Source organism: Bidens hawaiensis, unplaced genomic scaffold (genome assembly GCF_021521415.1).
Source record: "Bidens hawaiensis isolate Kalapana, Puna unplaced genomic scaffold, B.hawaiensis_p1.1 tig00043196_1, whole genome shotgun sequence".
Classification (NCBI taxonomy): Eukaryota; Viridiplantae; Streptophyta; class Magnoliopsida; order Asterales; family Asteraceae; genus Bidens; species Bidens hawaiensis.
The window spans coordinates 96,468-108,853 of NW_027497669.1; the positions used below are offsets into that span (position 1 = coordinate 96,468).

A 12,386-nucleotide genomic window follows, 5' to 3' on the forward strand; every position below is an offset into this window, starting at 1 on the left:
AACCGATGTGGGATGTCACACTAGCCCTCTCTCACCGCATACACGGGAGCCATGGCAATGCCATCTTAAACCTAAAACATACTCCCTTTTCTCTATTAGCTATTGATACCTATTTATAGAAATATAATTACACTTAACCCCTCCCAAAATAGACTAATGACAATTATGACTAAAACTAGAGTATGATTCCTATCATTACTCCCCCCTTCAAAACAGTCTTGCCCTCAAGACTGGTAACGAACAATTGACTCGATAACCAAGCGGAAGCTTCCCCGAGAGCGTTTTCAGGTGGTCGACCCTGCCCATGCACCATCCACAAATGATATGATCCAATACTTAACACAATAACAAGACTGGCATTCTTGTACCACCACTGAATACCCGATAGTTCTCTAGTAAAGAAAATTCCAATAGAGGTAAACGGGCCAAAAGACAGAACCCGGTCAGCACGAGTGATCCAAAGTGTGCCTCCTTTCCAACCAAGGCGTCTATCGCCATTTTTGAAACGCAGGCCCAAGGAACTAAGTGACAAACTGAACGTCCCCATAAAATGGGCCTAGATATGGGGAGTATCGGCCGACAATGATTTTCAGCTCCAGATCGTGGCCCACCCCTGTACCAAAGCCTAAAGCCCACAAATATTATCCAATATGGCCCATTTATCACCTAACAACCCAAATTTGGCTTGGTCGGCTAATTGTTTGTCAGATCTGGGTAGTTTCTCGTCAGCGCCAATCGTATTGGCTTCAGAATTGGGGATTATTGTCGTCATTCAAGCGGGTAGAGATGGGAAAATAGGAAAGAACCTGAGAAACGATCCACCACATAGCCAATTTCCAGATCTAGAGACGGATCTGGTAGTGTAATAGATTTTGAATCAGATCTGGAGAAAACCTCGCAGGAAAATCCAGATCTCGACGAACCATCGACGTTCTGTTTTTCTCTCTCATCAGATCTGGACACGAGTGCCTCCAATTGAGCTATTACAGATGGAAGACCACCAGAAAAATCCCCCTCGGAGTCTGATTTGAGGCCAGAATCCGTGCCGGAAACAGAGTTGGAACGAGAATAGGGAAAGAACTCACCGAAATTGCCTCCCGAACCAGGTGTGGCGCCGGCTGAATATTCCAGATCGGAGATCCCGGAGCTAAACGAACCATCGAGCTTCTCATGTGATTTCATCCAGGCTAAAAAGACCAATCGGAATTCCCTTGAATCCTCCCGATCTGCAATTAAAGTTGAGAGAGAAGCCTTGATCTCAGTTACATTCGATTGAAGTTGCTGAATCTGTTGTTCATGAATATCCAGACGAGCTTGCTGATTTAGGGTTTCCATGATTGACTGAATAAAATGGCAGGTCAAAGGCAGGTCGGACCAATGATAGGGTTTGATATGTTATAGATTGAATATAGAAAGGATAATAAGGATAAAAAGAAAGAACGATTGTATTAACGAAAACATAACGGTTACAAGTTCCGGGCCTAGCCCTCTCTCACCGCATACGCAGGAGCCATGGCAAGCCATCTTAAACATAAACATACTCTCCTCTCCTTATCAGCTATCAATCCCTATTTATAGAAATATAAGTTGCACTTAACCCCTCTCAAAATAGACAAATGATATTTAGACTAATACTAGATCATGATTCCTATCACATACAAGCATACATACAAGCACGAAGGAAATCTTAGTTAACTTATGTTCGGCCCATGGCCGATAAAGTAATCAAATCTAGCAACTGCTATATATAATTAACCCTCCTCGTCCAGTTGAAGCATGCAGGCTTGGTAAACAAAATCTATTAGCTACAAAAAAGATGATATTCCATTTTCACATGCACCGACTCAGAACACTCGCAATATATTAAATATCTAGCCCCATTTAACTATCAAGTAGTTAAGCTTCCCAACCAATCACCTATATCGTTCTAGATTCTTCAACGTCTCAACTCTCAAGCCCTCTAGAAGGGGCTTCTATACAGAAAGCATGATCATGGATAATAAACTAATAACATCTAATAACCGGTAAAGTCGGTTCTCGCTAATCGGTTTCGCCAGAACCGTTTCCGTTGTATATTTATCAAATATGTTGTGCAAACTTTGCAGATTACAAAACAAGTGTATATAATCGTATTCTTCTTTCATGGTAAAATAAATTTAGATTACAACATAAACATCCGTATATTTTTTATTAAAACCTCATTGTTGAAGTTAAATAAATCATTTGTAACGATAGATTAAAGGAAGATCATATCATTTTATATTAAATTACATTGATAGCTTAAATAAAAATTGATCATGGTTGCTAGGTCTTGAACATAAAGAAAGAATATTTGAATTAAATAATGATTGAATGGATGCGGGTTAATAAGTTACTCTATAAAAATGGATATTGGTAAATTTAGTTAAAACGTTTTTAATATTCCGGTTTTTCGGTTCCAAGTCTAGAACCGCCAGTTTTACCCGAAACCGAACCACGAACCGTTTAATGCAAATTCTGAGAACCGCTAACCATAATGTAACATAGGTTAGCGGTTCTGAGAACCGGTTCGTTCCGATTATGCGATTATGGCGGTTCCGAACCGTTTTTTCTCACCTAATAAGAATCAATGTTTTAGTTATATAATAGAGATTAATATCTTAAAATAAAGGGACATTTTTGCTATCATCATAGTTTTTTCACCTCAGTCATCGTCTTCGATTCTGATTCGGTGACTTGCTGGACTTTCTTTAGGTTGTTGATATCTTCATGTTTCATCTGCGTAGATTATGTAAGACCATATTATAAACTTGTAATTAGGTTATATAAAATCGTAACCTAAAGAATATATTTAAACTTGCATTTCGAATTTCTTGAAATCGAATGCCTTCAATGTAGACAGAACGCCTTCCACAATAGGATCTCGAACAGCTTTCTAGTAAAACCTCAAAATCAGTGTCTTTCTTGTGACACAAGAATTGAAACAACTCAATCATCATCCATCCGTCTTCTCTCCATGTTGTGAATACGCGCACAAGCTTTCATTCCCCATTTTGTACTTAAGGTTTACATACATGGGTTTAGCATGAGATTTTCTTGAACCAGAGAATCTAAAGACGAGATAAACCTTGTAATTCGCATTTGGGCACAAAAAAAGAGTTCTTATCTTAATATGAATATCCAAATTGGAACTATCAAACATCTTCGATACTTTCGAAAACCTGCAAATGTAAGAAGATATTAAAGTTCTAATTAGTCATAGCTTAAGTGAATGATATATTTTCTTATATGGAGAAAGTGATACAATTAATTATGTACCTTGACCCCTTAACGGACCGAAACTTATGTAACGAAGGGTTTTTGTACGAAAACTTTCTTGCTGATATCATTTCATTCCCTTCCCCATTACCGCCGATTGAAAAGAACTAGATAAACAAAACAAATGAATCAAACTCAAAAGTCATCATATGTGTATGCTTGTACTATTTGCTGAGAAATGCTATAAACCGACGAACACTAAATTGGTGACTAGAATATTTTTTTTAGGATATTATTTGCATTTAAAGGATTCTTCACACAAAATCGTTAGTAGAGTTGAAACGCGAGGAGTTAATTACCACTTTGCCATCTTGAAAGAGGATTCCTTCATGGAGCTGGTAGTAGAGTTCCTCTTTATGTCTCCCAAAGTACTCCGGGATAATTTCTTGTAGTTTATAGGCAGTTTGTGCTCCCAGGCTTCAAAATCGTCCTATTTATCAATTAAACAATTAAGATATTATATTGATATGCATTTCTTTTCATTTTCTCTAATACATATTAAAGTATCCTTAAACTAACTTGGATCATCAAGGCCTGCTTAAGTACTCTTATAACCTTGTATCGGCTTGGGTAATTAGTCAACTTTCCCTGTAAGCATTCAATGGCAGTGGCATGATATATAGCTAACGATTGTGGATCAGTTTGATCCTTGATACCATCAAATATTATGTCATCAAAGTTTTTGTGTGCATAGTAGTGTGCATCCACTAAATAGGCTAACGATTGAGATAATCCTTACATCCCTCTGCCCACGCCAATCTCCCGCACAACATCTCAACTAAAATCACACCTAATGAGTATACATCCAATAGTATAGTTCTTTGATCCGATTTTGTTTTTCTAGGTCAACGTATCCATCAATGTTTGAAATCTTAGCATTCCAATTACCATCAAGTAAAATGGCTACCACTTCTAATGTCTCCCCCTTTCACGTTTCCACAATGAAGACAAATCACTCCCCTTGCAACACCGATGGAAATCTTGAGACGTTTCATCCACGTTAGACTAGGATCACCCAAATGTTTATCGAGACTTCCATTAGAGGCATGCTCATAAACAATGATCTTTTCATCCTCTTCATCACAATAGCCTTCAATACCAATGATGTTATAACTATTATTCTCGAAAAGATTAACAGCCTCCGCCAAAACAGAAAACGTGCTTGATCAGAATTTTTATCCCATCGCTTTGCAATAAAGGGGTGATCACGCCATTAGCATGTTCAATCTTTCCTTAATAAGCTTCCAAAAATCTTCCTTCTCCTATGCAATTGCTGAAGTTTTGTGTGCCCAACTTTATACGTTTAAGTGGGACAGAAAGTTCCTGTAAATGATCATGACACTTAATTAACTAGCTAAGTGAGCTAAATAATAATAATCATATCTAAAAATCTGTTAAATTAGTATCCAAGCACTATCAATCACCAATTAAATATAAATAATGTAAAAATACATATAAATAAGCACTTTAACTCTTATAATAATCTACAATTCACTTATTTACTATAATAAACTAAGAGATCTATTTTTCAGAAAAAAAAAGAGTAACTAGTAGTATTGTTATGACCCCAATATCTGTAAATGTAATTTTTTAAACGACCTAGTTTTACATTCAGAAAGGGCTCAAAGCAAGAGCTAATTAATCAAATATAACATGAAAACTTACATGGAAGCGCAATATCTTTTCAAGTTTTCTTACTACCGTAGCTGCATTTGGCCGACGGTTTTTATCATGGTCCAAGCATTTTATTGCAATATCTTCAAAATTGTTATCAAATTTTCGCCGAATTTGTTCCTTTATACTCTCAGATATCATCTCATCAAGGTTTTGGTTTTCATAGTAGTGTCTAACAGCTAAATGGCCTAAGAACTGAGAGTGATCCTCACACCCCTCAACCCACGCCGATCTTCCGCACAACATCTCAACTAAATCACACCTAATGAGTAAATACCCGACTCTTTTGTATATTTGTTTTCTGGGTCAAGGTATGCCAATGAGTTGCAGTCATTATTATCGACATGTTCAGCCTTTTCGTATATACCTTCGCTATGTGACAACGCAAAATTAAAAATTTTAGCATTCCAATCACCATCAAGTAGAATGTAACCACTATTAATGTCTCCATGTTCTATATTGTTACCATGAAGAAATTTCAATCCTTCGGCAATATCGATGCATATCTTGAGGCGCTGCATCCATGTAAGACTAGGATCACCCAAATATTTATTGAGTATACCATTAGAGGCATATTCATAAACGATGATGTTTTCTTTCCCTTCATTGCAATAGCCTACATGACCAACGATGTTCTCATGTTTATACCGGGAAAGTAAATAAAGCTCTCTAGAAAACTGAATAATTCTTTGATTAGACTTCATATCCCATCGCTTTGCAACAATGGTGGTACGCTCATCAGCATGTTCAACTTCTCCTTTATAAAGCTTCCAAAATCTCCCTCCTCCCATACAATTGCAATCATTGAAGTCTTGTGTGCCTAATTTTATGGCTTTAAGTGGTATTTGGAGATTGTTCTTGTTGGTTGTCTGTGAATCACACCATTTAAATAAACTTCGTAAGGTAGAAACAAAGAAAATTTGCCTTCAACCAACCAATGGAATTACAGATTTTACCATCACATTCCAATATTCCATCCAAAGTTATGTATAGTTGGTCAATAAAGGAATTTGATACGGAAAATATTCTTTCAATCAACAATTTTTTTTAACCAGTTTTATTTCTTCGGTTGTTGGTTTCTAGAAACAGAAATCAAAACTAAGATAAGATAAAAATAACTTATTGATGATGAGTTTGAAAATAGACTATCAATTTGATTAATAAATTTTATTTACATATGTGTAATTAACTGTTTGAATGTGTCTAAATATGTAAAAAAAAAATACAAAACTTGTAACTTGATATTTTCTATTGTTTTCTTCCCGCCCATTTTAACCCGAGTTATTTATCGGGTCTAAACCATTTACTTTAGAGCATTCATAACCCGAGTTATTCCCTATCTTCAAACCTAAAATTACATTAAAAATCAATACACTTTCTCATTTTCAATTAAATAATATTTTTTATACTTTTATCATTACATTTTCTCTTTCATCGACTCACAACACCCTAATTAACTCCTTAAATTATAAAAACTCCACTCACATATTATGGTAGATAAGATGAGAATGCTTTTACACATTCTTGTTTTCAAGCTTACTGTATAAAATATAAATTTTGGTATTAATAGAAACATATAAAATCTTCCGTTTATGCCTATGTTTTGATGACTCACGCAACAAACAACTCGCTAGCTAGTTATACAGGTGTAAAGAGAGTTTGCTAAGCCCAAGCTCAACTAAGTTTGAGTATGACTAGTCTAACTTAAAAGAGCTTGAGCTCGTTTTATTGAGCTCAATATCTAAATCTTTATCTTGGCTCGTGTGTATTCTTTCTTTTTATTTTTGAACGGCCAACGAATCGTCCAAATGGGCTACTAGCTAAATTCACCACATCAGGATACACTCGCATTCCGCATTCCGATTTGGGGAAAACCACACCTAAGGCTAACGCCCGTGAACACTCGCCCTAGGCACGGAAACGTGGTGAGATAAAACTCGTTCGGTTCAAGGATCCAACTAGTGAACACAACCTACTCGCCTAGTCTCCCATCATCGCCGAAACTAAATGCTCATGTAGGCTCGTAAGCTAGTCAAGCTCAGTATATGAGCGTTTATAAAACCAATCTCGAGTAGCTCACAAAACTCATTTACTCACTACCAAAGATCAAGAGTAAAGATAGAAAAGGAAGTTACAATGTTACATTCATATAAGAGATACTTACTTGAAAGTTTAATGCTTTCTCAAGTTCTTTGATGACGACTCCCATTGTTGGGCGCTCAAGTTGAGTTTTCGCCAAACATTGATATGCGACTTTTGTAAATGTCTCGAAAGAATCTTGATCGACCCCTCCCCCGATTAGCATTAGAATGTTTTCATCAGTTTCCTTTATTTTTGGATCTATCAAATCATTCAAAGTTCCCTCATTGAAGCGTTGTCGTGCTATTGATGGAAGCCTATGTTGACCGTAAGTTTTATCATGTGCCAATTTTCCACACATGATTTCAAACAGAACTACCCCGAAAGAGTAAACGTCCGACTTAGTTTTCAACCTACCTGTACTAAGATATTCTGGATCCAAGTATACATCTGTCCCAGCAATATTATTGGTAATGAGGGTGCTACCTTGCTGATTTGAAGGGTGTAACTTGGAAAGCCCAAAGTCGGCTATCTTTGCCACCCAGTTTTCATCCAGTAAAATGTTAGCACCCTTTATATCTCGGTGTATGATGCTTTGTCTGTCCTTTGTACTTGTGTGAAGATACTTTAATCCATGAGCAATATCAATACATATTTGTATACGTTCAGCCCAAGTAAGATTGGCCTTTTGACCAGTCTTTTCCAAATAATCAGCAAGACTTCCATTAGAAACATACTCGTAAACGAGAATCATCTCCTCTCCTTCGTCACAAAATCCTAGAAGAGAAACTATATTGGGGTGCTTAACATTGCTAAGCATTTCAATTTCTGCCAAGAAACCTTGTTCTCCTTGCTTGTCATATCTACTATAGATGCGTTTAATAGCCACCGTGCTATGTTTCCTTGGCAATTTGCCTTCATTTTGACCTTCAATTTCCGACAAATTTATTTCATCATTGAGTTTTGCTCTATACACCTTCCCGTAGCCGCCCGACCCAATACAGTATGATTCAGAAAAATTATTGGTTGCCAACTCTATATCTCTCAATCGAAATCTCAAGTGATCCAAACTTTTATCCTACAATATCAAATCATTTTGTCATGTAATCATTACACGTAAAAAAACTTGTTTTTTGTTACTTAGTTGATACACATAACTTTAATCATACTACCTTCAAGTGCTTGCATAACAATGAACCTTCAGCTCCTGGATCATCCTATTATAAGATTGATTATTACAATAATTAGAAATTAAATTAGTAAACATATATGCCCTGCTTGCGGTGCGCACATATAATGTATATATGTGTGAACCCTTGGGTGGGCAAAAGTGAAATTACACTAATTTTGACGTGATTTTACTAATCTCGTGAAAATAACGTTAAAAGTGGCGGAAGGTTAATCAGGCATCATGTGGTGGCGTTGATAGCCGAAAGACAAGGGTACACTAGTCAGTTGGTGTCCCGATGATTGATTTCTATGTGCCTTATGTCCAAAGCTTGATGCAAAACTACTATCGAGTCGAGGGTCTCACCGGAAGCAGCCTCTCTATCCCTATGGGGTAGAGGTAAGGCTATCTACATCTTACCTTCCTCAGACCCTACCATAGCTTTGCTATTGGTGGGATATACTGAGTACGATGATGATGATGATGATGATGAAATTAGTAAACATATAGGCTATATATTAATTAATAGATAAAAGGTAGAAAAGCGGAGTCAGAGGATTACATGTTTGTGTTGCAGCTTCAGTGCTTCCTCAAGTTTTGAGAGAACTTGATTCATATTTTCACATTGTGATCGTTGCTCTTTAATGCAATAGTATGCTGTTTCAGCAAACATGTTTAATGACTGTAAGCTCATTTGTTTTCTTAGATCCGGATCAATCAAATCATCTAGTGTCCCCTCTTCATAATGTGATCTTGCCAACAGAACAAAATGAAAATTATCATTGGTTTGGAAGGATGCTTCTCTCCCAAACAAGACTTCAAACAACAGGACACCAAAAGAAAAGACGTCTGACTTATGAGTCAAACCAGCTGTGTTTTCGTACTCTGGGTCTGTGTAATGTGATGAACCATAATACTTAGCAGTAAGGTGAAGAGTATTCATTTTGGATGCTACAGCATATCTAAAATCATGCAACTTGGGTTCCCACTTGTGATCCAGTAAAATTTTAGAGCTTTTGATGTTACCATGTATGATACAGAAATAAGGGATACGAGAAACATGGCAGTCTTCTATATCATAATGAAGGTATTTTAAGGCATGCGCAATCCGGACACATATATGCAATCTTCGCCTCCAAGTAAGGGCTGGACTATTTAGATGTTTTTCTAGACTTCCATTATCTGCATGCTTCTTTATAATAAACTTAGCATCTTGAGCGGAGACTATTTTATAAATAGGGGCAATATTTTTATGCCTAAGCATATTATATATACTAAGCTCCTTGTAAAATATATCTTCATGCTGATATCTGTGTGCCACGATATTTACAAAGCACCCTGATCGGAAGAGTATTCCTTTGTAAACCTTAAAAGATGAACCTATTGAAAGGAGATTTTTATCTGCAAAGTTGCTGGTGGCTGATTCTAGATCTAGAAGTGAGATCTCTAAGAACTCCATATAGTCACGCATACTCATGCCAAATGGGATTTCTGCTGAAGATGAAGAAGACATGTTTTGATCAAAGTATACTCACACACCAAAATACTTACACGCCGATGAAATGGATCAGGTAGGAAAAATGTCAAAGGAAGGATAACATATTAATCATGGTTGGCAATCACAACCAGTCTTGCTAGAAATGGGAGGGTTTTGGGTAATATTTTTGTATTGTTTTTGGGTTCATTTGGTTTGCCTCAATTTCACGAATCACGACTCAACTTGAAAAAACCTGCTAAGAAGCGGTCAAAATAGGTGAACGACGGGTGGTCAAGTAATTAGTTACCACCAGAATTCAACCACCACCTATCTGTTGTGCCCACTGTCATGACCATAAAAAACAATCAAAATCAAACACAAATATAAATCAAGAATTTATCATGTACAACCTAATTATCATGAATTCGTTAAAACTATTTAGAATTATATAAGTCTTAAGACATATGCATGTATAAATACAGTTACCCTTTATAACTAACTAGCTTGAGACCCAGTGTACTACACACAGATAATTGATGGAAAAAAAATATCCTTAATAAACAAAAATAGGTTTGTGCCACGTGGCACCTCATCGGGCCACTATTTCAAAAATATGATAGTGGCGCGTGGCATCTCCTTGTGTTATTACTCCCAAAAGAAAATGCTCCTGTTATTACACACTTTTTCTTTCTCTTACCTGTTATTGAATTGTTGTTTATTCTCATGTGTCCTCTAATTTTGAAATTATACCCCATTTTCATACAAATTAATTTGCCTTTCCGTTCACCTTCCCAAAATCCTTCTCACGATTTCAAACACCATCCCAATGGTGTCTTTATAGCCCTATATGGCTCGTATAGGAATTATACGAGTTGTATAGGCATCACATAACTGACAAATGTACGGAGGGAACATGTTGACAGATTTTTGCAGTCTATAAAGACTGTATAGCCCCTATACGAGCTGTACAGGCTTCGTTCGGTTCGTTACCGGTAATTCATGCAAAAACCGGGAAATACCGGTACCGTACTGGTACCGTACTGATACCGAAAACTAAAAACTTGGTACCGATTCGGTACCGACGATATCAAATCGGTACCGAAAACGCTCATCCCTACTAGTCTCTATGACTCGTACAGGCAAATTTAAAAAAATATATACAAAATATAGGAAATATCAACCGACATGGCTATAAAACAAAAACACGTAATTTGATAGTACATATTTTGCTTCATACTAAAAAAAATTAGGATTATGCCTAATTCAATCTTAAGTTCATCTGTAACAATTTCATATATTTCATTAAAAAGTAGTGTTCACATCGATATTGAAGGCACACTGACAACAAGTTGCGCCGCTGGACACGACTAAGTAGCTCTACAGCCTCATACCCGTTTGGGATCTTAAAGTTTATATGTATATATGGCAAGCGTCTTATTGCAGTTGCCAGAAATCATAAGTGGCAAGGGTTTTAGAGGTCGATGGAGACAGTCTGGTTATATGATGTTGACTGTTGAAGATAAAAAGAGTTTTGAGGGTTTTTTCTATGCATATGTGGTGTAATGAACGTGCGGTCGATATTTCAGCTTGTCTCAAATCTTGTAGGTTTAATTTTCTGGTATAGTATAAATCAAAGGTCTAAAAGTAGAGAATTACCTTAAAAATGGAGCTAGAGTCGTATACACGTACTTGAGTCTTGTTACAATTAGCCTTAACTGTCTCCGTTTCTCTTTGTTGGTCGCTAATCTAATTAGCTTTAATTTGTTTCCTGCATGCAGTAAGTAGCAAGGATTAAGGAATAAGGTTGAGGGGTATATATAGGAGGTCTAGAGTCACATGTCACATGGATGCAAGCTTATCAATTAATTATTTTAAACAAGGAGACTCACACGTCCTCTTAGTTCTAATTCTACACACCATATATGTAATGAGGTTTTAAATTAAGAAAATAAATGTAATTCTCCATATTGTGGATTAAATAATATAGTGAGTCGTTAATCTAAATAGTCTTTTTTTTAATAAAACCTAGGTAAGGCCCCGCGCGTTGCGCAGAACCAAATTATTTTTGCATATGATGTGTGACATAGGTCTTGAACAGGACCGTTTAGCTTGTTACGTGTACATTAAAGCGCTTCGTTCTACAGTAGTATACACCTTGGTCAGCAGCATCACCAGATGTATGTGGTTATCTTATTGACAGTTGAAACTCAGAAAGATAAAAAGAATTAAAAGTTAATAGAAAAATATTAAAATAGTAATTAAGTTATAGAAAGCAGAAGATAGATGTGTAAATCAATAGTTATTAAAGATGAACCAACTTTATCAACTACTGCATCAAGATTGCCAACAATCTGCAGCAATGAGCAATAATGCAACTTCAAGATATAGACAATGAATTTTTAACTTTAAGTTTCCAAGTGGGTCATTTGGTTAGCTAACCAATAAACTTAACAAAGCCCCTTCAAACTGGAGAATTCATAACTCTGTAAAATCGCAACAGCAAAACTCATTTTCACAAAATGACTACTTGAAACTGAAAGCATATACATAAATGCTACTTTCCCGTCACTTAGAATGCTAGACATTAAACATTCAAGCATAGTTATTAAAAGCCCTCGTTTCTTGTGCCTAGGTCCATTTTCCAAGCGAGGCCTAATATATGCGCTTCTAGTTCCTAGGTCCTCGCTTTTT

General features: G+C 36.4%; 1 protein-coding gene across 3 annotated transcripts; it reads right to left on the minus strand.

Moving 5' to 3' along the window:
- Positions 1 to 2,845: 2,845 nt before the first annotated feature.
- LOC143594167 (uncharacterized) lies at positions 2,846 to 11,928 on the minus strand. Of its 3 annotated transcripts, none has more exons than XM_077073545.1 (6): positions 11,352 to 11,928; positions 8,781 to 10,038; positions 8,223 to 8,267; positions 7,136 to 8,128; positions 3,597 to 5,840; positions 2,846 to 3,404 (listed from the first exon to the last, which is right to left on the minus strand). In XM_077073545.1, exons 2-5 carry the CDS (start codon positions 9,729 to 9,731, stop codon positions 5,223 to 5,225), a joined length of 2,607 nt encoding a protein of 868 aa, XP_076929660.1. In that variant the 5' UTR covers positions 9,732 to 10,038; positions 11,352 to 11,928; the 3' UTR covers positions 2,846 to 3,404; positions 3,597 to 5,222. The 3 variants fall into 3 exon arrangements, with proteins under 3 accessions (XP_076929660.1, XP_076929661.1, XP_076929662.1); XM_077073546.1 differs by lacking the exon at positions 11,352 to 11,928 and having other exon boundaries at positions 3,597 to 4,620; positions 4,963 to 5,840; positions 8,781 to 10,644; XM_077073547.1 differs by lacking the exon at positions 11,352 to 11,928 and having other exon boundaries at positions 2,846 to 3,200; positions 3,298 to 3,404; positions 8,781 to 10,644.
- Between the last annotated feature and the right edge of the window lie 458 nt (positions 11,929 to 12,386).